We start from the raw sequence: 27429 nt of genomic DNA, 5'->3' as shown, positions 1-27429 counted from the left end.
AGTATAACATACAATTAAATAAGTAGTGATTTATAGAAGGAATATACTATATGTTTTTTATTTATTTAAAGATAGTAGTATTTTTATTATTTTAAAAATTTTAAATATATGTACATGATAATTTTGTATTGCAGTTTTGTATGTTTTATATATAAAGAATCAGTTAACTTTAGTATATATAGTTTTGTTGTGAAATGCAAATAAAAGTTTTTAACAATTATTTGTTTGATATGAATTCCACATTGTTTTTCTTTTAATAAACTTTGGTTATTAAAATAGATTCAAGATGTGTGTATATAATTTGTTAGAAATGGGAAAATAGCTATTTGAACAAAAAAAAAACTAATTCAGTATACTAATTACTTACAAATATATATTACGTAATTGACTTTTGTTTTAAGGTAAACTAATATTGGTTTTTTTTGTTTTGTCTAGACCGACACAATTGTTCTTGTTTTTATTTGACAAAACAAATCTATCATCTTCTTCGTTTTTATTTTATCCCGTCCATTGCGACATTTCCGTCCATCTTGATTTTTAGTCAATCGATTTCATCATCCTTATTTGTCATAATTCGTCTATGAATATCAATGCGTTGAGATCGAAAATCTTGGCCACAGATCCTCTTCCAAGATTGAAAATCAATTCGTTTATTGATTAGGCCGATTGTTTAGGAAATGTTTGTATGGAGAAAATATTGTTTTGTAAAATTGGAAACTTAATATTAATTAAATTAATTATAAACTTAATCTTAATGTTAAAGGGAGTGGTTCTTGTTTTGGAAATTTTATTAGGATAGAAAATCTTGTTTCCAAAAATCAAAATCCAATGTTAATTAATGAAATGAAAAACAAATTAATAATTGATGCCAATGACATTCTTGTAAATAAGTTTGAACTTCAGGATTTATTTCATAAATGTCTCCAAAAATGTATATATAGATAATTTATTTTTTTCCTTTGTTTTTTTCTTACTTTCGACTTAAATGTATTCGTTGGTCAAACAAAGCCAGAAACAAATTATATGTTATCTAGAAAACTAACACAAACCAAATTAAACAGGGTCATCTTGAAACTATATTTTCTAAATCTGACTGTATATCTTATTATATAAACCTTATTTTTCAAAGTTAGTAATTCATATAATCGCGACATGTGTCAAGTAGATCATAATATTTTGACATGTGTGAAAAGAAAATTTATTTAATAATTATATAAAAATTAAAAATTCTAAAAATAAAAGGATTACAATTAATATTTTAGAAAGTCTATAAAACCAAAAGTAATCTATTATATCACTAGTTCTAATAAGAAGGTTATCCATTAAATTACTAATTTCAATAGGAAAATATGTGCAATTAATAAGTAAAATATTTGCAATTTAATTGCAAATATTATTTATTATAATCATATAGTTATACAGAAACATGATTAAAGTATGAAAAGATTTAATGTGTGAAAATTAGTGATTAACATAATGTAAGAAAAATAAGATAATCAAAATAAGAAATTAATGTAATTTCTTAAGTTTTTCAATCGGTGAATGATTTGATAGCGTACTCAATATTATGTTATTATATAAACCTTGGTTTTCAAATTTAGTCATGTGATCGCGACACATGTCAATTCAACAATTAAATATTTTGTTATGTGTTATATAAAACTTTGTTTTAACATATTTGTAAATTATAAGAAATTAAAAAAATAAACAATTTAATAAATATAAAAAGATAGTTCATATATGTATATGAAAAATAATACTAATTCTAATTTTAAATTACTAATTCTATAAAAAAAAAGATTAAGAAAATTATACAATTAATTACTATAACACCATAATTAAATAAATTATACTGTTAATTATTAATCCTAAAAGAAAAAGGATTGTAGATACCCACTTTTCTATAAATAATTTTCTCAAAATAACGTCTTTGAATTTTTGATTAATTTATGATAATGTTGGACAAGTAATAAAACTATTACTTATGAGATAAAATATGAAACAAATATATATTTAAGATATTGTTACTTTTTCAAATATGAGATAAAATTAGTTTTCAGTTTTTTTTTTTGATAATTATGTTTATTAATTTTTAGTTTTTATAAAATATTAAGTAAGGTATAAATTTGATACAATGCTCATTTTTTTGATATGAAAATTATAAATGTTACTCAATGGGATTGATTGAGTGCATAGAATTAAAATCTAATTATATTATCATGTAATAATATACAAAGAAATTGTATTGCAAGATGGAGTGTGTGAACTCTAAATCCGGTTTTTTTTATAAATCAAATGAAATAAAAGTAACATTTTAAATACAACTTAAAATTTCACATATTTTTTTTATATCCACGTTAATAAGCGGGCTTAATCTAGTAATTATATGAAAGTAAAAAAAAGATGATTTTAAGATTACCTCAGATATGCAACCACACCAAAACCTTCAAACAGTTGATGGAAGATAATTGATGCTATGAGAGGCTTTATTGTGCTTACACTTGGAGATACTCCCAGAGATACTCCTATTAGCACTAAGAACAAGTCTAGCGGCGAGTTGATGATTGCTCAAAAAAAAAAATTTATTAACTTTTTTTGTTTTTATTTTTTTCTATAAATTCACCAATAAATTAGTGACACCAGTCACTTTTTGTCTGTTGAGAAACATATCTTCTCTTTTCCTTTTTTCTCTCTTCATTTTATTATTTTTTTAATAAAAACATTTCATATAGAAACGCTTGTTGGACATGCCCTAAATGAACTAGAATACCTAATTCCAATATCTACCACCATAATAAATTTTTTTTTGAGAACAAGTCAATAATAATAAGGATTAATCTCAAAATATTCAAGAATTAACAACAAATAATAATAAAGGTTTGGATTTTGGAAATTGGGTTTTTATCTTTTTACTTACTTGAGTTACAATCTCTTTCCTCATATGAGTGTGATCATCTTGGGGAACAAGAAGAGAGCCATGGGAATGTCCTTGTAACTTATATAAGTCTGTCTACTAATTAATGTACAGTCCACACGTTCATACACTAAAGTTAAATCTAAAAATTAGGACTTCTTAATTTATAAATGGAATTGTCCTTTGATAATTGTTTCTTCATATTTGTTGTTGGTATTAATTTTAGACTTGCACCAATCAAGTGTCTGGCCAGGCCAGTGGCCACCAATGCCATTTACAATAGTTATTGTTGGATTTAATTTTGTACTCGTACCAACACCAGTGTCTGGACAATGCCATTTCCACATTTTTTAGCTTAACTTAAGATTGTTTCCATCACTTTGCTTCCTCTTGTATATTATATAACCTTACTTCATACACTCAAAATTAAAGATAATATAAAATTCAATCTTTTTATTTCTTATTTCTTAGTCGTAACAAATTTTACAAAGTAAAGATATAAACTTATATCTTTTAATCTTGGTAGACTCGACACTCGTCGGTCTCAGGATTCTCTTGCCAGAAACTCTCGAGAGGATCCTGGTTGAGTAGCTTCAGTTTGATCCTTAGATCTGATCTGGCTTGACTCACCTCTTCAACTTCGTCCCACGCCACTCTACACTCCTCTGATCTCTCGTCCGTGTCACAAACCTCCGTCGCTTCCTTCACTTTCTCCTCTATCATCTCCGATAGCTTCTCTTCTCTCATTTTCGTCCCCTTGTACTTCGCAGTCGCATTCGTTGCAATCGTCAGCTTGAATCGCCTAGGTTCTGTTTGACTCAGTCGGAAAATCTCCGATCCGATTGAGATCGTCCGTCGCTGCTGGTGTAACGGAAGCACCACTCTTACGTGGCTCGCCGCCGCCGACATCATCATCATCATCTCTGTGAATTTTGATTTCGTTTCTCGTCTTCTTTCTCATATCTCCCAAATTATTGTATTTATTTGGGCATGTTGACTATGCATTATGAAATTACAAATAGACCCATCCAATCATTTTGCCACGTCATTTCGTGAATTTCTCTTTTATTATAGTTGTGGCATTATCCAAATATCCAAGCAAGCTACACTCATCAAACATTTGACCCCTTTTACCTACTCCTTTTGTTCTTTTAGGTGTTCACCAACTTGAGGGGTACCGTTTTTATATCATGATGTTATGTTTTCCGTATATACTCCCACTGTATATCAGTATATCACATAGCTTACGTTTGTTGAGGTCGTATCAAACTGCGCTTATATGAGCATACCAATAACAATAAGCTTGTGTTAAAGGAAAAAACCTGAAAAATACGCCATCTATTTAATTCTTCTAGTTATTAAATTTTCCAAAAAATATATAGTTTAATTTTCGTTGTCTTTAAAAACCTTCATTTTATTAATAACGATAGATCCATACTTACGACATAACGACTGTTAACTCTAATGACGGAAATGTTAACTAAGGTTAAAATATAACCCCACATGGTTAATTAGAGGGAACGAAAGACACTGTTGCCCTCTTCTTCTTCCTCCAAATCGATTTCGAGTTTTAGAACCCTAGAACCCTAAAAGCGATTTTTCTTCTCAAACTTCAAATCCTGAATTCCCTTGATTGCGATGATAGTTGCCGTCTGAGTAATTGCGGTTCTGGTTGATTGTTTGGTGTGTTCGTTGCAAGAATCGACTGATAGATGATGTATGATCCATTGTTAATTTCAATTGTAATGTTTAGGGTTCTAGGGTTCCAAAACTCAAAATCGATTTGGGGGAAGAAGAAAAGGGCAACAATGTCTTTAGTTCCCTCTAATTAACCACGTGGGGTTATATTTTAACTCTGGTTAACATTTCCGTCATTAGAGTTAACAGTCGTTATGTCGTAAGTATGGATTTACCGTTATTAATAAAATGAAGGTTTTAAAGACAACAGAAATTAAACTAGGTATTTTTTGAAAAATTTAATAACTATAGGAATTAAACGGCAAAAAATATATTAGATAACGTATTTTTCGAGTTTTTTTCTCTTGTGTTAACCGTTTCTTTTTTGCTATGTTAAGTGAGTGTTACATATAGTGTTACTAGATGTCTTAATAAAAAAAAATTTTGTGGGCCATGTAAATAAAAAAACCTTAAAAGCCCAAATCAGGTAAAAAAAAATATATAAGCAAAATTCATCAACTTTTTTTTTTAATAGAAACCATGTGCATAAATTACTAAAATATAAACATTGGTACAAAAGATAGAATAAATTTCTATGGGTAGTTTTTTTTCTTTTCCAGGCAATACTTGGGGAAGAGGGAACGAGAGGAGTGTTCGTTTCCTTGTATGTTTGCCTTTATTCCTTCCTCGTAATTACAATATTACCTAAAGGTATATTCCCTCTTATCGAATGCTATATTCTCCAATGTTTCCTTTTTATTTGCTTCACGCTATTTCCGTATTTACCCTTCACCTATCCTTTGGTCAGTTGGTAGTACTCTTTCACTCTCCCTTTTAGCATCAATATATGCGTTTATTATTTATTAATTTAATTAGGAGTTTGGTCTCATTTAGGTGGGAATTGTCAACTCGAACTAAACCAAAAGCTAACCGCATTTATAAACCTTAACTCAAAACCAAACTTTTAAATTACATACACTTACGATTGCAATTTTGCCGGTCTAAAATAATATAAAGTATAAACCCATAGAAAATTGAATACTAAACCATAATGTTAGACAAATCCGGGCATTGATCTATTTTTTATTATTAAAGTGGCATTTAACAAACCGAAAAGGTACGCCAAGGGTATTCCTGTCCGGTGGCAATCTCGTAATATCCACGAAAGCTAGGGGTAAAAAGCGTGGACTGAAGCTGAAAAAAATGAAGACCAAATTTTGGCTGTTTGGTTGATCGTATCGCCAAGTCCCCTTCCTCACGGCGCATACTATATAAATACTTTTGACGGACCAAAGAAAAAGAAAAAAAAAAACTCTCTCTCTGCAATTCTCCGATTCTCTCTGACACTCTCACCAACCTAATTTCTCTCACAAAAACCTAAAAAAAGTTATCTCCCATGGATTCAGATTTCGGAATCCCCAGAGAACTCTCTCCTCTTCAACAACTCCGATCTCAGTACCACCCCGAGCTTCCTCCTTGTCTCCAGGTTCGTCTTCTTCTTCTCCCTCTTATTCGTATGCTCTTAGATCTCTTGCTTCTCTCTGTTGTCACTGTCTCCAATGTTTGGATCTCTATGTATATCTTGATAAATCATCTGTTACTTTGTTTCGTTTTCTCACTATATCGTCTTGAACCCTTCGACTTGTTTATTGTGATTTTTTTCCACTTGAGGAACTTGCAATGTTGGTTCCGTTCATGCAGATCTGTTTTCACCGTTGTTATGATCGTGATCTAGGGTTTTAGATCCCCTTATACTCGTCCGTTTGAGTTTTCGGTCTGATTTGATATTTCAGTGTAGTGTGGTAGGTAGAATTGCCAATTAACGTGAAACTACCTCGATTGATTAATAACACTGTGACTTGTAGTGATTGAACTGATTGTGATTTTCTGGATTAGTGTTTTTATAATGTCTTTGAACCGTAGTTGATTTGATTTACATTACAGGGAACTACTGTCCGTGTGGAACTTGGTGATGGAACCACTGTAGCAAAGGCCGCTGATGCTCATATCATTGCCCGTGCTTTCCCTCATTCTCTAGGCCAGCCTTTGGCTCACTTCCTCAGGGCAACTGCTAAAGTTCCTGATGCTCAGATCATTACTGAGCATCCAGCCAAGAGGTGTGCATGCATCTGCATATATTTTGTTCTCTGTAATTCTTGCTCTGTGGCTATGTTGTTGTTTTGAGCTAGTTTTTTTTTTTTTTTTTTTATTGTAGGGTCGGAATTGTGTTTTCTGGAAGGCAGGCTCCTGGTGGCCACAATGTAGTTTGGGGTCTTTACGAGGCTCTAAAAGTCCACAATGCCAAGAACACTTTGCTTGGATTTTTGGGTAAGTCCTGTTTTTGTTTATCAGTTATTTGGCTTTCTTGTTCTGTAACATTATTGTTTGCTATAAACTCGCGTCTTGCTTCCATATTGATATGTGCCTGCTCATTAATCAGAAACTTTGGTAACCCTTCAACAGGTGGTTCTGAAGGTCTTTTTGCCCAAAAGACCCTGGAGATCACTGATGATGTCCTCCAAACCTACAAAAACCAAGGTTGGTTGTTTGATAATGACGGTGTTATTATAATTCAGGATTTTATTATTATTGCTTTCTGACTGATTGTATTTATATGAATGTTGTATAGGTGGCTTTGATTTGCTTGGAAGAACCAAGGATCAGATTCGAACAACCGAGCAAGTTAATGCTGCACTAAAAGCTTGCACTGATTTGAAATTGGATGGCCTTGTTATCATTGGAGGTACATAGTTTTCTTCTTTTTTGGATGTCTGTTATGATAGTATCTAATGTACTTCAAATTGCGTAAATCGTATTGTTGAAGTTCATCACAGTATTTTCTAAATCAATAATTTATATGTGTTAGGTGTAACATCAAACACTGATGCTGCTCACCTTGCTGAGTTTTTCGCTGAAGCAAAATGCCCAACAAAGGTCCTAGTTTTCCCCTAGTTCATCTTTTTCTTTGTCTGATCTTGTAATGATGGAGATTTTAGTGACAGTTGCACCTTATTACTGTAGAGTTCCTTAACAGCATAATTTACCAATATGTTTCAGGTAGTTGGTGTTCCGGTCACTATCAATGGAGACCTCAAGAATCAGTTTGTGGAAGCAAACGTTGGTTTCGACACCACATGCAAGGTAACTGTCCTTCATTCGGGTTCTTTTATTTGTAGGTATTGTATCTAACATTACTTCCTTACACTCGCCAATCGTTTCAGATGAGTAACCTTCTACTCGTTATTTATGCTAATGTTATTTTACCGTGTACAGGTGAATTCTCAGCTCATTAGCAATATCTGCACTGATGCCCTTTCTGCAGAGAAGGTAAATGTTAATTCTTTCTGGTCGTTATTATGTTTTAGAAAGCTTGCTAGGACACTCAACACCATTGAAATTTTCAGTCTAGCCGCAACTTAATGAATTTCGTATTCATATTGATATAGTTCTTCTGGTTTCATTAAGTTGGGTTCTTTTATGATTCTGTGATCCAATTATCTTTAAATAATAATAATATATTTTCCTCTGTATTGCCAGTATTATTACTTCGTCCGTCTCATGGGTCGGAAGCATTCACATGTTGCTCTTGAGTGTACACTTCAGTCCCATCCAAACATGGTATTCTTGCAATTTCTGAATATCTATAATCAATGTTGTTGGCAATGCTGTCTCTAGTTTCTCATTTGCTTGTGATGCGATTGTCTCAGGTGATACTGGGTGAGGAGGTTACAGCATCTAAGCTCACAATATTTGACATCACAAAACAAATCTGTGATGCTGTTCAAGCAAGAGCAGAACAAGGTCTCATAATTATAACGAGTTTGTGCTATTTTGGTAGTGATGTCTTTTGCTTATCTATTAACTCTATTGATAAACCGATTATTTGTACCAGACAAAAATCATGGAGTTATCCTAATTCCTGAAGGGCTCGTTGAGAGTATCCCTGAACTCTATGCTCTGTTGAAGGTAATGATTCAGTACTGGCAAGCAATTATATCTCATTTGAAAAACTATTTTTCCGGATACTTACAGAAACATTGTACGTATGCAGGAAATTCATGGATTGCTCAAAGAGGGTGTGCATACTGATAATATTTCTTCTCAGCTGTCACCTTGGTCATCTGCTTTGTTTGAGTTTTTACCCCCATTCATTAAGAAACAGGTTATAATCTTTGGCATGGTACTTTTTTTTTTGTCTTCCTCACATGTAAAAGCATACTTATGAATTTGTTGTCTATTGCTGCAGCTACTTCTCCATCCCGAGTCTGATGATTCTGCTCAGCTATCCCAGGTAAGAAGAAAGAAAATGATGGAGCTACTTTGCTATAAAAACTTGGAAGTCTAATTGTTTATTTGCTATCTTCCCTAGATTGAGACAGAGAAACTTCTAGCTTATCTTGTGGAGACTGAAATGAACAAGCGCTTGGTAAGTTGCACTTTTTTTTCACCTTGCCTGAACATGCAGGTTGTTCATGGGATACGAAATCAATCTTGCCCCTAACACTAATTTTTGAAAATGACAGAAAGAAGGGACATACAAGGGGAAGAAATTCAACGCCATCTGCCACTTTTTTGGCTACCAAGCCCGTGGATCACTTCCATCAAAATTCGATTGTGACTATGCCTATGTATGTAATTTCCATCATCACTACAATGCTGTTGCAAGTTTTATATCTTGGTTACTCACACCATTGATCATAAATTTCATGCAGGTTCTTGGGCATGTATGTTACCACATCCTTGCAGCTGGTTTGAATGGTTACATGGCAACAGTGACTAACCTGAAGTGTCCTGTAAACAAATGGAAATGCGGGGCTGCACCTATCTCAGTTGAGTTTTGTCTCACTTGTTTATAAGATGGAACTTTTGTTTTGTAAATGTTTGTTCTTCCTGACTGCAAGTTTCAGATTTACTGACCCTATCCTTTCTCTGTTTAACGTTAGGCAATGATGACGGTTAAGCGTTGGTCCCAAAATTCTGGTTCTACTTCAATCGGTAGACCTGTAATTCATCCAGCTGCAGTGGACTTGAAAGGCAAAGCATACGAGTAAGATTTGTTCTTCATCATTCTGTCATATACAACAACATTAGAATGAACGACATCTAAGTAATTATCTGTCAAATGATTTTGCAGTCTATTGAGACAAAACGCGCATAAATTCTTGATGGAAGATATGTACAGAAACCCAGGACCTGTCCAGTACGATGGTCCAGGTGCAGATGCAAAAGCGGTAAGTCTGTGTGTAGAAGACCAAGATTACATGGGAAGAATCAAGAAGCTGCAGGAGTATCTTGATCAGGTGAGGACGATAGTGAGACCGGGTTGCTCTCAAGATGTTTTGAAAGCGGCATTGAGTGTTATGTCTTCGGTGACTGACGTTCTCACTACAATCTCATCTTCTTCTACCAGCGGTCAGCAGTATGCTTAAAGAATTTTTATTATATCCCCCAAGTTTTTTTTGTTTAATTGGTCATCCACTTAATCATAAACCTCATTACCTCTCTCTTTTTCTTCTATATTAAAGTCGTCTTTTGACTGACGTAACTCTATTGTTCAAGGTTGAGTTTAGGAACAGAATAATCAAAGTTAAGGATTTGAGTAATGCTTTTTTGATAGAGAAGTGCGTGTGTGCGCAATAATCTTCTGATGACCTTTTCGATCATACCGCTTTGTATGTGAAGCGTTACACAAATGTTGGTCACTAACTACGTGTAATAATGACAAGTGGATACGAATTGATAAATCTTAACCAAATTAAGAAGAAGAAGAAAAAAGATGCGTTTTTCAAAAGACCGCTCCAGTTTGAATTTCGAAAATTGATCCGTTGTGGAAAGCTCAGGAAAAAAGGAATCTTGCATTTTCAATCTCATTTAATTTATATAAACCGTTCTATACACTTTGTTTCTCCGTCAACTCACTTTTCCCAATTCTAAGAAACCCAATTGAGAGAGTGAGAGCCGAAGAAGATTTCTAGAGAGAGAGAGAGAATTAGAGAGATGGACGAGGGAGTAATAGCTGTTTCCGCCATGGACGCTTTCGAGAAGCTTGAGAAAGTTGGGGAAGGGACTTACGGGAAAGTTTACAGAGCCAGAGAGAAAGCTACCGGCAAAATCGTCGCTCTGAAGAAGACGCGTCTCCATGAGGACGAAGAAGGCGTTCCTTCCACCACTCTCCGCGAGATCTCCATCTTGCGCATGCTCGCTCGCGATCCCCACATCGTTAGGTTAGGGTTTTTACCGCTTATTGCTTTTATAATCTCCCCCAATTTTTTTTAATCTATCGATCGTGTCTCTTTTTTTTTTTTAATCTGCGCTAGGGTTTGCATCAGTCGATTCTATCACTATCTCGCTTGTTTTCCAGATTAGATAGATTCTCAATTAAGAAAATCTTGAGTTTAGTAACTGTTCATAGATCTGTGGAATTTGTTGAATCTTGAGTTAGTGTTCTAGTGATTGCAATAATCAAATCTCAGAGAACCTGATTGTCATCTTATATCTTCTATAGGTTGATGGACGTTAAGCAAGGACTAAGCAAAGAAGGCAAAACTGTACTGTACCTGGTCTTTGAATACTTGGATACTGATGTCAAGAAATTCATCAGAAGTTTCCGTAGCACTGGCAAGAACATTCCACCCCACACTATCAAGGTCTTTATTTTTTTTTTTTTTTTGACATCTCTCTTTAACTTCGTTATGTGAATCACTTGATATAATAATGTCCATTAAAACAACATTCTGAACTGAAACTATTCGCAGAGCTTGATGTACCAACTTTGTAAAGGAATGGCTTTCTGCCATGGCCACGGGATATTGCACAGGTGAACTATTTTCCATTGTTTCAAATTTCAAGTGACAATGATTTGAAATAGAGATCTCTGTTCTTACTACTTATCCTGGTGTGAGATCATAACAGAGATCTTAAGCCTCACAATCTCTTGATGGATCCCAAGACGATGAGGCTCAAAATTGCAGATCTTGGTTTAGCAAGAGCCTTCACTCTGCCAATGAAGAAGTATACCCATGAGGTAATCTATGTTGACACTGTTTCTTTGTATTGTGCTTACCCCTCCTATCCCTGTTTGTCTGATCTCAACATATGTATTTTTATGAACCTACAACTTATGGTTTTGAATTGGCTTTCCATTGCAACAGATATTGACACTGTGGTACAGAGCTCCAGAAGTTCTTCTTGGCGCTACCCACTACTCTACAGCTGTGGATATGTGGTCTGTTGGCTGCATTTTTGGTACGTATTCCCCTTTCAGCCTCGTTGATTTAACTATCAATCTTGATTTATAAAGTACTAGCAGCTAACATATTGTTACTTTACCATTTACAGCTGAACTTGTGACCAACCAGGCAATCTTTCAGGGAGACTCTGAGCTCCAACAGCTCCTCCATATTTTCAAGTAAGTCTCTGTCCTGATTCTTCAACCTTTTACATGACAAACACAACAAAACCTTTGTTCATTGTGTCGCTCTTCCAGGTTGTTTGGGACACCCAATGAAGAAATGTGGCCTGGCGTGAACACACTCAAGAACTGGCATGAATACCCACAGTGGAAACCCTCGAGTCTCTCCTCAGCTGTTCCAAACCTCGACGAGGCTGGACTTGATCTTCTCTCTGTAAGTCTAGAGTTCTTTAATTAGTTATCAAAACACACACACTCAACAGATGAACTAATTGCGTTATTTGTCTGTCTTGAACAGAAAATGCTGCAGTACGAGCCAGCGAAACGAATCTCAGCGAAGATGGCTATGGAGCATCCTTACTTTAATGATCTGCCAGACAAGTCTTCTCTCTAAGGATTTAAATCTTCAGTTAGTATCTTTCCCAGTTTTATTGTTTTGCTTCTTTCTAGCATATCTCTAGTGTGCTGCTTCCCCCTCTAGGAATCATCCTTCTTTCAAGCAGAATATCACTTCTGATTGTTGTTTCTTTCTGTTCGAATATTTGTATCAAACGGCTTTAACGTCTTGAGAATATATAAAAATTTGCAATTATGCATATGATCCAGTCATCTGGAAGTCTAAGAACAATTCTTGAATAAATGGATAAGTATAACATGTTCCAGTGTGGGGTGGTGTTTAAGCCACAAGCCACATGAAGAATGTAGGCCAAAGAGTGAGTGAAATCGAAGCCAAAGAGTAAGTCCAGAGCATAATCACTGAGCATTCACTCTCCCCAGACCCGAATAATTGGGTCATTGTACCTGCAAAGTGAGTGATCGATGAAGTAAATCCAATGATCTGATGATCCACACAAGTCACAAGCAACTAATATTTCTCAAGTTAAAGAGTTGGTTTGCTGCAGCAACGAGCCTAGATTCATGGCTGGTGGGACAGCATACTGGAGAAGAAGAACGAATTGGTACAAGGGTTCTGAGGTAACTAAATCCAACTTATATGCTCCTCTCACGATTAAAACACCGCTAATAGGCAGCAAAATGTAACGTGCAACCAAGACGCCGATAATGCTGGACTTTGTAATTCCTGAACTCGTTATTCCTGAACTCATCGTCAGACCTTTAAGTAGGTTTCCTCCCATAATCAGGGTCATAGCAGGAATGGCCCCATCTCTTCAGCCAAAAGAAACAGGACACATAAAAAAGTGAGTTTTTCCAAGAGATGAATCATTGTTGAGCTGCTACTAAGATAATGAGTCGTCTGTTCTAAAATTTACCCCAATAGAGTTAATGAGTCTTGAATGACACGGAGAGGCGCTACTGTGCCGATTAGTAGGTTCCTTAACGGAGTGATAAGCCCAATCACGAGGGCGATAATCTGAAAACAGAAAGGTAAGAAAGATTAGTGTGATATCTTGAATGTATATGAAAAGGAGCCACTGTAAGTCTGAAACACAAACCGCAGCAATAGTTGCTGGAGCAAATATTGACGCAAGGTCGACTTTCTCCGACAGAGAAACAACTCTTTGCTTAAGTTTTTCCCACCTCCCAACCTGTCACACACACAGTCACATACCAAAAGGATTAAACACTGATTATGAAGAGTTATTAATTATTGAGTGATGATGAGACCTTATTATGGTTGTCTTCTTCTTCTTCCTTGGAAGAAATAAGTGGGACTTTGCAGCTGTTGTAGTTGGATTCAACAGAATGTTGGGTTTCGACGGGAGAGTTCGAAAGCACACGCATAAGATTGTATATGTAAGTCCATGAGTACACCGTTCCCATCTAATAACGTATACAAATAAAGTGTACTCATGGACTTACATATACAATCTTACAGTCATGGAGAGAGAACTTACAGTCATGGAGAGTGTTACATAACCCATTCCATATTTCTCGCAACTCTTAGGATCTCCAAATGGACCTCCTTTCTCTTTACAAATGGCTGGGATGATTCTGAGAGGCATTGTTCCCAAATTCCCTGGTTTTCAGTTTCATTCATCATCACATTTCATAAGCAAGACATAGGAGAACAAGGGCAACAGATTCTGTTATTATATAGTATATTTTAAGGCTTTTACCAGAAGCACAGCAACTAATGATGAGACCACGAAGATGCGAAGGAGGCTTAGTGATGACAATAACAATCCAGCCGAGTAACGAACCAATGATGAATGTGAGCATAACATTAACCGGCATAAACCACCTGCAGCAAAATCCATCATTGAGCAAAGATATAATATCGGACTGATTAACTCATTATGGAAATCTCAATATTGACTTACATTTTAACCAAGCTTTCATATGTAACACTATCTGCTAAGCGGCTTCCAATAAGCGAAGGACTAAACACATAGAAGACAATCTATATACACACACACACACACACAAAATAACAGAGAAATCAAGTTGAATCATTCTGGATATGTTAGAAAAGAGAGTGAAACAAAGTTATAAACGGACATTGTTCAAATGTTTGCGAGCATCATGACCAAGAAGATTGACTCTGTCGAGAGCCAAATAAAATCCAAAACAGAGTCTCCACAACTGGTTTCGATGAAGCTATAAACAACTCCAAAAGCTTCATCTCTACATCCAATTTTTTTTTATTCTTCCAAATCTAGAATCTGCAAATGTAATTATATTCATGATTTGAGCACAAGAAACAATGAACTAGTGGAGCTGATAACAGAGCTAGATTTCTCCGATAAGTTTTCTAGAATTCGATTGAAATGGTAAAGTACCTTTCTATAGGAAGTGTGTGATAGAGAGATCTAGAGATAGAGTAAGAACTGTTTTGTTCCATATGAAAAAAATAAACCAACGATCATAGATTCCTAGCTAGCTCCTTTTTGAAGTCCAACATGATTCTGAACTTACAAACTTATGATAACTCTTAAGTTCCTGTCCTTTTGTTGTAATACTTTTTTTATTATAGTATTTTCTATACAGACGTTCCTGTACTATAATTGTTTCTTTCCTAATTCATGAAATATATATATATATATATATTAAAGTTATTATTCAATTAATTTCCTTGATAGAGATACCAAGAAGAAAAAAAAAATCCACAATTTTTGGAAACTTCTTAAAAGGTTCTTGTTTGTTACGTATATTGTGATGTGAAATGTGAATTCCCTATAGTGGCGGCCAGAGAACTCTATACACATTTTAACAAAAACCCTTAATTTTTCTACTTAATTACATTAGCATGTCATTATATTTATAAAAAAAAAATTAACTGAATAATAATTAGATATGTCATCATTTCTCACAAAAATGTTAATATCAAATATTAAAACTAATTAAATAATTACATACTATTTTACGGCAAAATTTCACTAAAATTGGCTTACAAATATACAAGTCAAAGATATATTGATTTCTTAAAATCAGTATAAGTAAAATATTCTAAAAAGGCTATAAAAACATATCAATTAATATAAAGTTAATAAAGATAAAAAAACATATAACTTATTAACATAATCATATAAAAAACAAAATGTTATTTTTTATGTTAGTATTATTACCATAGTAATTTAAATAACAAGTTTTCAATAGTTATTATAATTGATTATAGCAAGAAGTATATTACCTCTGAATTATCTCCAACTCATTAAAAGAAACTTAATTCCCAATAAATATAGACTTATATATATTCATAAATAAATATAAAAATGACAACAAATTAGGGGATATCATGCTGTGTGACTATTTATATATATATATATATATCTAACTATGTAAACTAATTAATCTCAATATTTAGTGTCATTATTCATTAAAAATAGAAATATTGATAACCGAATATGAATATACGTTACAATTGTATATTCATCTATGTGCTATTAAAAAGAAATAAGACAATAACCTTTATCATTATAAATAAACTTAGTACCAAAAAAAAAATCATAATATATTTAAAATGAGTGACTAGATTATACAAAATTGTTATAGTTACTCGATAAACCATAAATATAAATTTGATTTTTAAAACACACAAAAATATATATTGCCATGAATTGTAATATTTTATAAATATTTTCTTTACCACATTCACATATTTTACGGGTGAAATGTATTCTTACAAGAATACATTGATTTTGGAATTTCATTAATTTTTTCATAATGGTTTTTTGGTAATAATCAGTCATTTATGGAAAATATTAACAAACCAACTAACTCAAAAGATTTAAATAGCCTAATCAAAAAAAATAAATCAGTAAATTAGATTACCTTCAGAAAATTTAGTTTAGAATCCAACTGTTACTAACATATAATAAAAGTAAATAATTAAACTACCGGGTAATTTAGTATATGTTGTTATGTAAGAAACATGCAAAATTGTTATGATTACAAAATAAACTAAGATATGAATTTGATTTTTAAACCAACATGTTGCAATAAATAGTAATATTTTATCAATATTTTGTCTACCATAAAACACATTACACATTCAAATATTTCATGGGTGAAACGTATTTGTACACGAAAAAATACAGCTTTGGTTAAATAAATAAAAAACTTTAGTTAGATATTATGTTTGACACAAATAGATATTGGTTTTAAGATAATAATTTTACTTATAATAATTTTCTTAAAATCGATTTATTCCTACTATGTGCGGGTTGTTACATAGTGATGCTTTTATATGAGAAGAGAATACAAATCGGAAACGTCGTCATGTTACTTTGTGGTTCAAAGGTTCTTTGTGAAGATGGGGAGATTGTCACATAGTGTTCATCGTATGGTAAAGAACAATGATGTTGATTGATTTTTAAACAATTTTTTTCTTCTTTTTTTTGTCATTGTCATCTATCTTCTGGCGAATCTTTCATAAACTAAAATGTTTCTGTACTACAAATTTTACATAGTATATTTTGGAGCCTATTCTCTAATAATTCGTCCAAAAATGTTATTTTACCATACATTTTTATTAGTATCAATTGAGTATCTCAAACCCTCCTGATGTGGAAGTCATGAACGTGATCCTAGGTAGATGTTTAACGATACTAAACGGCTAGAGATGTTACATGATAATCTCAAATCTGATGTTAATTAGACAATTCATCTTAGAGTTAGAGTTGGATTTTAGGTTTGAGATACATGGGAAAACTGATTCAAGAAATTCATCAGAACACTCACCACTAGAGTGTTACTACTTATCCTGGTTTCATAACACAGATTTTAAGCCTCACAATCTCTTGATGGGTCAGTGAGGGTCAAAATAGTAGCAAGAGTTTCTCCTAATCTGTTCCAAACCTTGGTGAGGCTGGACTTGATCTTTCTAACTGTAAGCCCAAAGAATGTATAAAAAGCTTATATCATTTTAAGAGTATATATATTCTCTATTATACATGATCCAATCACCTAGAAGTCTAAGAACAATTATTGAATGAATATGGGATACGTATAACAAGATGAGTATGGAGGCTTAGGCCACAAGCCACATAAAGAATGTGGGCCAAACAGTGAGTGAAACCGAAGCTAAAGAGTAAGTCCAGAGCATCATCACTGAGCATTCACTCTCCCCAGTTCCAAATAACTGAGTAATTGTACCTGCAAAAAGTAAGTAAAACTTATAATGAATGATGTATCTTATCGGAAAGAAGTAACTGTACTTATAAAGAGAGAGTTGGTTTGAAGCAATGAAACCTAGATTCATAGCTGGTGGGACAGCATACTGAAGAAGAAGAACGAACTGGTACAAGGGCTCTTTCGTGATTAAATCCAACTTATATGCTCCTCTTACGATTAAAACACCGCAAATAGGCAGCAAAACGTAACGCGCAACGAGGACGCCGATAATGCTGGACATTTTCATTCCTGAACTCCTCATACCTTTGAGTAGGTTTCCTCCAATAATCAAGGTAATAGCAGGAATGGCCCCATCTCTTCATCCAAAAGAAACAATACATTAAGAAACAGTTTTTCCTAAGAGATAAATCATTTTTGAGTACCGAGTCTTAAACTACAATTACCCCACTAGAGTTACTGAGTCTTGAAGAACCCGGAGAGGAGCTTCTGTGCCGATTACTAGCTTTCTTATAGGAGTGATGATCCCGATCACAAGCGCGATCATCTGACAACAGAAGAAGAAAAGTTGGGAAGATTACACTAGAGTGAGTGAGATCTATAATGCATAGAAAAGGAGTCTTTAAACACACAAACCGCAGCAATAGTTGATGGAGCAAATATTGTCCCAAGGTTGACTTTCTCTGACAGTGAAACAACTCTTCGCTTGACTTTTTCCCACCTACCAACCTGTCACAGACACACACACACAGACACTCACTGCCAAAAAGATGATTCCCACATTGATGATTAATCAAAGTTATTGAGTGAAGATGGAAACCTTATGGTAGTCTTCTTCTTCTTCTTCCGGTGAAGAAATGAGTGGGACTTTGCAGCTGTCGTAGTTCGATTCAACAGAGTCATGTGGGATTTCAACAGGAGAGTTGGATAGCACACGCATAAGATTGTACACGTAAGTCCATATGTAAACAGCTCCTATCTAAAAACATTTACCAAGTACAGTGTCATGATAATACACACTGATAAAACAATCTTGAAGAAAGAGAGACAGAGAAACTTACAGCCATAGAGAGAGAAACATAACCCAGTCCATATTTCTGACAACTCTCAGGATCTCCAAAGGGACCTCCTTTTTCTTTACAAACCGCTGGGACAATGATAAGTGGCAGATTCCCCAAATTCCCTGTTTTTTTTGGGTTTCACATACTCATCAGCAACGCATCTTGAAATCAGACAAATTCATCACATGCTAAGTGTTTTTATTTTTGTTATACCAGCAGCACAACAACCAACAACGAGACCACGAAGATGCCGAGGTGGCTTAGTGATGACAACAACAAGCCAACCCAAGAAGGAACCAATCATGAACGTGAACAGAATATTAATCGGCATAAACCACCTGCAGCAACGAAACCATCATTTTTCCATTATAAGTAACCAAAAAAAAGAGCAATTAATCCTAATGAAAAAACTCATGACAGACTTACATTTTCACCAAGCTCTCGTAAGTAACACTATCAGCTAAACGGCTTCCGATAAGCGTAGGACTAAACACATAGAAGACAATCTATACATATACATAAACAAAAAAAAGGGAAATTAGAAAATCAGAATTTTATATACTTTTTTACATATATATATAAGTAAGAATCGAGAAATAACTGACGTTGTTCAAGTGTTTACGAGCATCTTGACCGAGAAGATTGACACCGTCAAGAGCCAAATAGAATCCGACAGAAGTTATCAAAAGAATCTCCACAACTGGTTTAAATGAAGTGATGAACAGATCCAATATCTTCATAATCTTTTTTTTTTTTTTTTTAATTCTTCCAAAGCTAAGCTATACACAATCTGAAAACATCAAAAAAATAAAAAATAAAAGATTTCAAGAACCGACGACGAAAACAGAGCAACTCGGAGAAACCGAAGAGAAACTAAACAGCTACTGTTGTTGTAGAGGAAAAGGGAGAGAGAGACAGAGGTTATTCGCCGGTGACAGTGAGAATAACGCCGCCGTATAATAAGAATCCAGAACAATCGGAACTCTCTTTCTCTATATGAAAGAGAAGAGCGTTGCGGCGTCTCTCTATATAATAATAATACTATTTAAAATTCTTGTTCTATCCCAAAATAAACGATTTAATACCAAAAACACAACAAAATTATTATTTTTTTATTATTCTCTCTGTTTCAAAATATAGGATGTTCAGTGAAAACATGCATATTAAAAAATAGTTACTTTTAAAAATTTTAATCAATTATAAACAAATATGCATAATATAAAATATAAATTTAATCTAAAAATTGCCGGAAGTATCCTATCTTATGAAACAAAAATATTTCTCTAAACATCATATATTAAGAAAGAGAGAGAATATTATTTAAAAGCAAAGTAAATTATTTTTATTATTCTATGGATCTTTAATGGGAAGAGAATTTCATATTTTCTTTCTACGAAATTTTATTTACAAAATTATATTGCATTGTATATATATGTAGAAGCACAACCAACTTGGTGTCCGTCCGCATGATCCGGGTCAGACTTTTTTACATCTTTTTTTTTTTTCTTTGATTAGTTTTAAGAGAGTTCCGTAAGGAACAAATCAACGATATATACGTTATCGCAGATTTCTTGGCTTAGCAATTTTGACAACTAGCTTGATATATATTATATGTAAGTAAGTATGTAACATGCAGACGTTCGTATATGTATTTTCTGGATTTATAGAAAATATATACCAAATAAAATATTATCCACAATTTTTGAAATACTCAACTCAAGCGGGTCAGTCACTGTGTTTATTTTTAATTAATTTATTATTAGTTAAATAAAAGCAGGTCTTTGTTTTGTTTCGTATATTGTCGTTTATACATTTTTCATGGCACATGTGGCTTTTATCTTCGTCGTCATAGCTTTCGCCAGAGCGACTACGATACTTACGTTACGTACCCATGTTTCTGGTTCTTTCCTTGCCCAAGATGTGGACTTATCGCAAAAGTGTTCATCGAATCAACGAATGGTTTTTAGACCAAAAGAACAATATATAATGCTTTTGTTTTTTGCTTTGTCATCTATACATATGCCGAATTGTTTTCATAAATGTTTCAATCATACAATATATTTTTTTTTTTTGTAAGATTCAACATGCATTTTTAACCCAATGTTGAACGGTCGTTTAGGTTTAGCTAGGTAAGGTGCTTGTCGATACTAAAGAGTTTGAATGGATCGGAGGATGCGGGATGGTGCGGCTGGGGTTCTGCTGGTACAGGTCTATGTTACCATTCAAAAAAAAAAAAAAAAAATTGTTGCCGATCTAAATGTGAGATGGACCTTTATAAAAAAATTTAAGTGAAATCAATATGAGATGATCTAGAAGCAAGTTGACAACAATTGAACACGATGTGAAGAGTAAGTTTAGTACATTACAAAACAAAAAGAATATTCATACATATCATACTCTACTCTCTCTCAAAGAGCATATTCATAGGAGCATATCATGTTCTCATTATCATATATATATATCTTAGTATTTTTTACATAAATTAAGAATAATATACAACCTTTATTTCTACCTTTTCTTAATATTATTTCTCTCATTAATAAGTTCAAATAATAATGATAGAATGAGATTTATAAAAAAATGCATAAAAACACAAAACGATTATACTTTTTATGAAAGAAAATAAAATATTAAAACGATATTTTTTTTAAATGAAAAATATAAACGAATCACTCATTACCCAAAGAACTTTTATAAATGTGAATCTCACATTATGGAAGAAATACATTTAAGTGAAACTGGATCGTTTCGCGTCCAATGTAAGAAATTTGAAAGAAAAAAAAACATGTTTAAAAAGAAGAAGATAACAATACTGTTGGAGACCTAAGTAGTTTTTTGTTTTTAAGATCAATCATAAGCATTTACTTCATAACATTTTAAAAGTTTTTGACAGAATTTGCATGTAGCTGTGTATAACCACCATAAAATATATGCTGGCCGGGACCTAAATAAGTAGTTGCGTTGCGTACCAGATAATTGAATGTTAATGATAACGAGAAAAAATATGCTGTGTACAAGCACAACCACAAAATTCAATGCAAGAAATAAATGTTAGCCACTTTTGAAACAGTCGAATATAAATGTCCTATTGAAATTAAAATAATCATATCCTACTACACAAAAATGTAAGTTGCTTTCCTGGTTACTTACTTGTAATATACCAAACAAAAGAAATATTAACTTCAAAAGTTCTAATTAATAGTAGTTCGGATGATTCTGTATGAATGAATTCAACACATAGTCTGCATTTATATCAAAGCAAACCATAATTTTAATATAATGATTGTAGTAGACAATTCTACTAAAGTAGTAAACCCCAAGACCATGTGATTCATACATCCAAGGGTAATAATGAAGGATCTTGTCACCCTCGCCCCAACATAAATCTGGACCCTAGCTCGGGCAATTTTTTTTTTTTAAATAACCTTTTTTTTACTTACATTTCTTTTGAGATTTTTTTTGAAATTTTGATTGAAACATGGACCACTTTATAGACGAGATTTTGACTAATTTTAAAATAATACTAGTGTTTAGAAAATTTTGGATCAGTTTACATTTATTTATTTATAATAAATATGATAAATAAATATGGATTTTTTCTTATGTATATTAGTCTCTTTGTCTACATCTCTTAGGTTCGTAAAAAATTGCAATACCAACATTTGTTATGAACTCTGACCTTACCAAGCAGTTGTAGCTAGTAATTTGTTGTAATAGTGAGTTGCAACAATAGAATAAAAACCATGTGACTTGATTAATCCTATAATATAAACTATTTTCAGGAAAATCAATACCTTTTTTAACCACAAGAGCCTCGTGAAGATGTAGTTCTTGAAGATATCTTTATGTCTTTAATAACAACACAAAAGATACCTCTCGATACGAAACGGTCTACTCATTTTAATACACGTGCCATATATTCAGAAATTCTGATTTGTACTAGTATTGGAGATGTAGGGCATCATAATTCATGAAGTGGTCTTTTCTTTTCTTTTGGATCCACATCAATTCAATTAAGTTTTCAATCATTTGAAACTTTGATAAGTAAGTACTAAGTACTAGTAGTGAAAACATCATCATCTACGTAGTGGTAAAGCTAACCACGTAAATTTTATTTATGCTAATCTTCTAATCAAGATACATAAGTTGTCTTCTTTTTGTTTTTGTTTTGTACCTAGATTTTTTTTTTTTTTTTTCATAACAGACCTTATGTTAAGCCCATATTTGAAAGTAATGGGCTTTAATCATTTACATGGGCCGTGAAGGTTCAACTTCCTGAGATATCATTTCCTAATAAAACTACCTTTTAAAATATATATTTCCTTTAATTAATTAACCATTTATGCTAAAAAAATCATTTATTGTTGTTTATGATGAATTGATTCTGTTTAATCTTTTTTTTTTTTCTTTGTTTTAAACCAATCCGTAGAATTTGATCTGCGCCTTTCTCTCCGTTAGATTTTTGATAATTCTGGCTCCTTTTACTCCGCCGGCGTTCTTCAATTTCTCCGGCTACTAACTAACCCTAACCCTACACTCCACCGTCACCGGCGTCGTCTTCGTTTGCGGAGCCGGTAAACTTTTCAATTGGATTTTATTGCACTCTTAGCGCTGCTTTCGATTCCTTTTTGTTTCCGTCAGTTTGAATCAGAGCGGATTATGCGTTCGAATTCTCGATTACATGCTTCTTGCATTCTCCGGGAGTTATCTATCGATATTGTTTTTTTGAATTAGTTATGAATTTCTGGATTGATCGTAATCTTAAGGATTTTGAATTCATCGTTCTTGTTTGTGATTCTATATCCTAGAGAAAGAAGCTTTTTGATGGCGGAAACGGACATGCAAGAGCAAGATGTGCCGTCTGGTGCTGGTGCTGATGCTGATGCTACTCCTGTTGATCCCAAAGCCGTAGAGGTGGTGTTGGAGGAGCGTTTAGAACAAGAGAAAGACCAAAACTCTATTGAAAAACCTAAGTCCCCTGTTCCTGAGGATACGACTCTTACTTTGGAAAGTGATGTTCATCTATCTGATGCTCCCGTTACTAATCAGACTGAGGCTAATGAGGAGGTAGGTGGCCAGGACATTGTTGATGGAAAGAATGGTGATGTTGATCAGTCTGGAAAGAAGATTACAGATGAAGGCGGACAAGAGGAGACAAAACTCGGGGAATCTACTTCTCTCAAGGGGGAACCGTCGAGCCCTCATGTTGCTGATGAAAGTGTTAAGAAGTGGAAGACATGGTTGCTAAGTGATTCTGAGGTAATGAGAGCAGTTTTCTTTCACATTTGAGACAATTGACCTGCCTGCATCTGCATTAACCGTTGAATATCATTGTTTTGATATCTAAGGGAAAAGAGATTTGTGGTCAGCTGTGGCTGTTTCATTACAAGTTCACGTTTTTCTGCAGGCCAGGGATGTTGATGAAGCAGGGACACCAGTGGATCAAGAGGCGTTTATTAAAGAAGTGGAGGCCTTCCACAAGGAGAATCTCCTGGAATTTAAAGCCCCTAAGTTTTATGGACAGCCCTTAAATTGTCTCAAGTAAGTTGCTTTAATTTCTTGGGAAATATCTTATTTCTGGTTATTTTCTTGTTTTACATCTGCATGTTTACTTTGCAATGTAGGCTATGGAGGGCCGTCATCAAGTTAGGTGGCTACGATGTGGTAATTATCTACTTTCGAACTTTAAGATTTATGTTTACTAAGATCTTCTCCCTCCTCTCCCCATTTAGTAGGTTAAAAATCTTCTACATTATTACATACGAGTCATGATCTATAACTATAGTAAGGTAGAAATTTTGGTTTTTAGCTAATGAATGAGAAGATGATTTTAAGACCAATGAATAGCTTCCGGGAAGAATTAAAGTCAACGCAGTTATCTGTTAATTATGTTAGGTCTGTGTTTTGGGAACTGAATTTGCTTAGTGTCATCTGCTATGCTTGAGAATTTTATACCCAAATTTAGCTCTAGTTGGGTGAAACTATTCTAAATTCCTCTGATTTTCATTTTCTTACACAGGTTACCACATCTAAGCTATGGCGGCAAGTTGGAGAATCCTTCCATCCTCCGAAGTATGACTGGTTTTGTTCTCAAACTCCTCAACCAATTCCGTCTTTTGTGTGAAATTGACTTTCCACTTTTTTTTTGTTTCATTATCATTCAGAACATGCACTACAGTCTCTTGGACATTCCGCATTTTCTATGAAAAGGTGAATTTCATTTCTTATAAGTTTTTCTATGAAAAGGTGAATTTCATTTCTTATAAGTACCGAATATACATCGATATTAATGAGTTTGTACTTGTTTAGTTCATTTCATACATGTTCAATCCAAACAATCTCCTTGTGCTCCTTTTTCGGGAATGTGTCTGAGACTAGCTAGCCTTTTAACAGTTTACTTGGACTAACTCCTTTGGAACATTGACTCTGGTTGATTTTTATCTTATCAAGATGAAGAAACTTCATAATTTGTATTCTTACTTTCCAATTGCAGGCACTTTTGGAGTATGAGAAGCATTTAAGGCAAAATGGTGAGCTTAACCTTCCTGGTTCAGCATTTCTTCCGTCTGCGAGCCTTGAAAAGGAGGTTAGAATATCTATGAATTTGTGTGATTTTTATGCTTGTGGGTAGGTGGGTAGGTGAACACTTTGAGAGGAGGTCGATTTAAAGATAGGTAAAAATGCTTTTTTAATTAGATGATGTGAAAGCTCTGCAGTTCTTTTTTAGAATGATTAGATGCAAAGGGGAGTTTCGGGCATGCGTAATATCAGCTAAGCATGTTGAGTACAACTCTCTGTAATCGGATTGAATTAAGCTGTACCGTCTTTGTGTCAAATGGGAAGCATAAGAACTATTATGTACACAACCCAGATAATTACCAATATAAAGCTCCCAGAAAGGCTGAAACAGAAATTTAAAATTTACAAACCTCCCCTTTCTCTCATTGATATAAGGGCACCTTATGTAGGCAACTAGCCATCAAGGTTCAGGGTCAGGTAGAGCACGAAGAGATGCTGCAGCTCGTGCTATGCAAGGTTGGCATTCTCAGCGCCTTCTTGGATCTGGGGAGGTTACTGAGCCTATTGTTAAGGTTTCTAGTTCGACCTTACCACGCTTCATGGTTCACCAATCACCATGCACAACTTACGCTTAAACATGATGCTGTTTGTACGTTTTCTTTTCAGGATAAAGGCTTGAATTCAACCCCAAAGCAAAAGAACCTCAAAAACATTGGTATTATTCCCTAAGGAGTGGCTATTGTTCTCCATGATCTACAAAATGATTACCTAACGCCACCGTGTTTAATTGTTCTTGTCAGGTTTGCAGAAACATAAAACACCTACTGGCGCGGATGTTGTTTTTACACATGAATCAGACAGCCAGTTACGAAAGCTAACCATCTCCTGTGTTTTTTGTCTCTCTTATGCAAGATTTCTTTACCATGTGCAATTACAGATAGTCTTATTAATTGTGAAAAGCCTGTTTCATCGTCAAATGTGTGGTCTTTGGTGGATCACAAGCACTGTTTTGTGTGTGGTAGTTGTAAGAACTACCATTCCATATATATCGTAGGAGATTAAATGAATACAGAGAATTTTGTGACCTGTCGTTTCCTTTCATATATCTAATCAAAGCAAAATATTAACAGTATGGTTTTGGCTTGATAGGTCAACTGCCGAGGTTATAGATGTTGGACCCCCAGCAGACTGGGTGAAGATAAATGTCAGAGAAACTGTGAGTACCTCTGCCGCTTCCCCTCTCAGTATAACCAAAGTCAAAACCAAGACTGCCTGAAAATGCACTCTGGCTCTTTGTTCTGAATCCGAAATCTTACCAAAAAATTGTTTTGTTATCTTTATTTACAGAAAGACTGCTTTGAGATATTTGCCCTGGTACCTGGACTTCTTCGTGAAGAGGTGAGATTTTGTCCTTGGAATTCAATCTCTTAATCTTCTTTGATCAGCGTTTCATCACTGGCTCTTTTTCTTTAATGCAAAGAGTCTCGCCGAGGTTTGTTAGGTACCAAAGCAGTTTATATATGCTGTTTACTACGAGATAGATGTGAGTAGTAGATTAGTTTGGGAGGATTTAAGTAGACATAGATTTGTTTGGGAGGTTTTAAGTAGACAGATACTGGATTCTAATCTGGAAGAACACCATTTTTGTTAGCTGATGATCTTTGTACACGGAATTTAGGTACTCAACAAAAGTTACTTTCTTCTTTCAGGTCCGCGTTCAATCAGATCCTGCAGGGCGGCTAGTTATAGCAGGCCAACCTGAGCAGCTGGACAATCCTTGGGGAATAACACCCTTCAAAAAGGTTAGCATCTTACACAGTCCAAATAGAGCCATGTTTGCTAAATGAAGGATCGTCTCCATTTGATTTTTGGTTTTGGTTTTGGTAAGGTTGTGAACTTTCCAGCAAGAATAGATCCGCTGCACACGTCAGCGGTTGTGAGCCTGCACGGTCGACTGTTTGTGCGAGTCCCATTTGAGCAATGACCAGTCTCATCACAAGAGAGCCCCGTTCTTTAGTTGTTTATTCGGTGAATTCGACGACAACTTTGGTGCTTATAGGAATTCGTTTGTATCAGTATTAAAGACATTAGCAAACGTGATAGTTTGACTTTAACTTGAATTCTGAATATTACGTAAAGTAGGGAAACGAACGTGTTCCATTGATGTGAGTAGGAGAGCTGCTCCCTGATACTTAGGAAGGTTATGGTTTTCAGATTATTTGTTGTTTTTATAGGATATGCTGATGATCATACATTATATTTCCAGAAAAAAAATTGAAATTTTGATTTTTTTCCTCTTCTTATTTCAGTTTTGT

General features: G+C 34.1%; 4 protein-coding genes and 2 pseudogenes across 7 annotated transcripts; 3 read left to right on the top strand and 3 right to left on the bottom strand.

The window, feature by feature from the left end:
- Window positions 1-3347: 3347 nt before the first annotated feature.
- On the bottom strand, window positions 3348-3856 carry LOC104702423 (calvin cycle protein CP12-3, chloroplastic pseudogene; annotated as a pseudogene).
- A 1940-nt stretch (window positions 3857-5796) lies between these two features.
- On the top strand, window positions 5797-10194 carry LOC104702422 (pyrophosphate--fructose 6-phosphate 1-phosphotransferase subunit alpha 2). Its single transcript, XM_010418273.3, has 18 exons — window positions 5797-6077; window positions 6536-6708; window positions 6807-6919; window positions 7055-7129; window positions 7221-7334; window positions 7458-7525; window positions 7649-7732; window positions 7865-7918; window positions 8129-8209; window positions 8299-8392; window positions 8484-8557; window positions 8643-8753; window positions 8838-8882; window positions 8961-9017; window positions 9115-9219; window positions 9304-9420; window positions 9535-9638; window positions 9726-10194. Exons 1-18 carry the CDS (start codon window positions 5988-5990, stop codon window positions 10018-10020), a joined length of 1854 nt encoding a protein of 617 aa, XP_010416575.1. The 5' UTR covers window positions 5797-5987; the 3' UTR covers window positions 10021-10194.
- Window positions 10195-10311: 117 nt separating this feature from the next.
- On the top strand, window positions 10312-12598 carry LOC104702421 (cyclin-dependent kinase B2-1). Its single transcript, XM_010418272.3, has 8 exons — window positions 10312-10815; window positions 11097-11238; window positions 11347-11408; window positions 11504-11615; window positions 11743-11836; window positions 11930-11999; window positions 12078-12216; window positions 12301-12598. Exons 1-8 carry the CDS (start codon window positions 10589-10591, stop codon window positions 12394-12396), a joined length of 942 nt encoding a protein of 313 aa, XP_010416574.1. The 5' UTR covers window positions 10312-10588; the 3' UTR covers window positions 12397-12598.
- Window positions 12544-14622, bottom strand: LOC104702419 (protein PIN-LIKES 3-like; annotated as a pseudogene). The gene is made up of 9 exons (XR_015562374.1): window positions 14463-14622; window positions 14285-14364; window positions 14081-14205; window positions 13859-13980; window positions 13629-13784; window positions 13457-13549; window positions 13274-13374; window positions 12913-13169; window positions 12544-12803 (listed from the first exon to the last, which is right to left on the bottom strand). The product of XR_015562374.1 is annotated as a protein PIN-LIKES 3-like (transcript).
- A 2684-nt stretch (window positions 14623-17306) lies between these two features.
- LOC104702416 (protein PIN-LIKES 3) lies at window positions 17307-19997 on the bottom strand. Of its 3 annotated transcripts, none has more exons than XM_087459314.1 (10): window positions 19475-19997; window positions 19201-19385; window positions 19022-19101; window positions 18809-18933; window positions 18596-18717; window positions 18355-18513; window positions 18171-18263; window positions 17981-18081; window positions 17655-17893; window positions 17307-17558 (listed from the first exon to the last, which is right to left on the bottom strand). In XM_087459314.1, exons 2-10 carry the CDS (start codon window positions 19333-19335, stop codon window positions 17434-17436), a joined length of 1179 nt encoding a protein of 392 aa, XP_087315440.1. In that variant the 5' UTR covers window positions 19336-19385; window positions 19475-19997; the 3' UTR covers window positions 17307-17433. The 3 variants fall into 3 exon arrangements, with proteins under 3 accessions (XP_087315440.1, XP_087315439.1, XP_087315441.1); XM_087459313.1 differs by having other exon boundaries at window positions 19512-19986; XM_087459315.1 differs by having other exon boundaries at window positions 19481-19928.
- A 2928-nt stretch (window positions 19998-22925) lies between these two features.
- On the top strand, window positions 22926-27404 carry LOC104702415 (AT-rich interactive domain-containing protein 5). The gene is made up of 14 exons (XM_010418269.3): window positions 22926-23169; window positions 23404-23854; window positions 24003-24136; window positions 24220-24259; window positions 24615-24667; window positions 24760-24805; window positions 25089-25181; window positions 25564-25686; window positions 25781-25829; window positions 25915-25978; window positions 26264-26330; window positions 26462-26512; window positions 26824-26916; window positions 27003-27404. Exons 2-14 carry the CDS (start codon window positions 23420-23422, stop codon window positions 27096-27098), a joined length of 1344 nt encoding a protein of 447 aa, XP_010416571.2. The 5' UTR covers window positions 22926-23169; window positions 23404-23419; the 3' UTR covers window positions 27099-27404.
- Window positions 27405-27429: the final 25 nt, after the last annotated feature.

This window comes from Camelina sativa, chromosome 7 (assembly GCF_030686135.1).
Source record: "Camelina sativa cultivar CO46 ecotype springtype chromosome 7, ASM3068613v1".
NCBI lineage: Eukaryota > Viridiplantae > Streptophyta > Magnoliopsida > Brassicales > Brassicaceae > Camelina > Camelina sativa.
This window is presented reverse-complemented; position numbering and strand designations above follow the sequence as displayed.

Coding starts and splice junctions, on each gene's coding strand:
- LOC104702422 (XM_010418273.3), top strand. CDS start 5,988: ATGGATTCAGATTTCGGAATCCCCAGAGAACTCTCTCCTCTTCAACAA. Junction 6,709..6,806: donor ACTGAGCATCCAGCCAAGAG/GTGTGCATGCAT, acceptor TTTTTATTGTAG/GGTCGGAATTGTGTTTTCTG. Junction 7,733..7,864: donor GTTTCGACACCACATGCAAG/GTAACTGTCCTT, acceptor TACCGTGTACAG/GTGAATTCTCAGCTCATTAG.
- LOC104702421 (XM_010418272.3), top strand. CDS start 10,589: ATGGACGAGGGAGTAATAGCTGTTTCCGCCATGGACGCTTTCGAGAAG. Junction 10,816..11,096: donor CGCGATCCCCACATCGTTAG/GTTAGGGTTTTT, acceptor TATCTTCTATAG/GTTGATGGACGTTAAGCAAG. Junction 11,837..11,929: donor GTCTGTTGGCTGCATTTTTG/GTACGTATTCCC, acceptor TACCATTTACAG/CTGAACTTGTGACCAACCAG.
- LOC104702416 (XM_087459314.1), bottom strand. CDS start 19,335: ATGAAGATATTGGATCTGTTCATCACTTCATTTAAACCAGTTGTGGAG. Junction 18,082..18,170: donor CTCCATCAACTATTGCTGCG/GTTTGTGTGTTT, acceptor TTCTGTTGTCAG/ATGATCGCGCTTGTGATCGG. Junction 17,559..17,654: donor CCCACCAGCTATGAATCTAG/GTTTCATTGCTT, acceptor TACTTTTTGCAG/GTACAATTACTCAGTTATTT.
- LOC104702415 (XM_010418269.3), top strand. CDS start 23,420: ATGGCGGAAACGGACATGCAAGAGCAAGATGTGCCGTCTGGTGCTGGT. Junction 24,137..24,219: donor CAGCCCTTAAATTGTCTCAA/GTAAGTTGCTTT, acceptor TTTGCAATGTAG/GCTATGGAGGGCCGTCATCA. Junction 24,806..25,088: donor TCCGCATTTTCTATGAAAAG/GTGAATTTCATT, acceptor TTCCAATTGCAG/GCACTTTTGGAGTATGAGAA.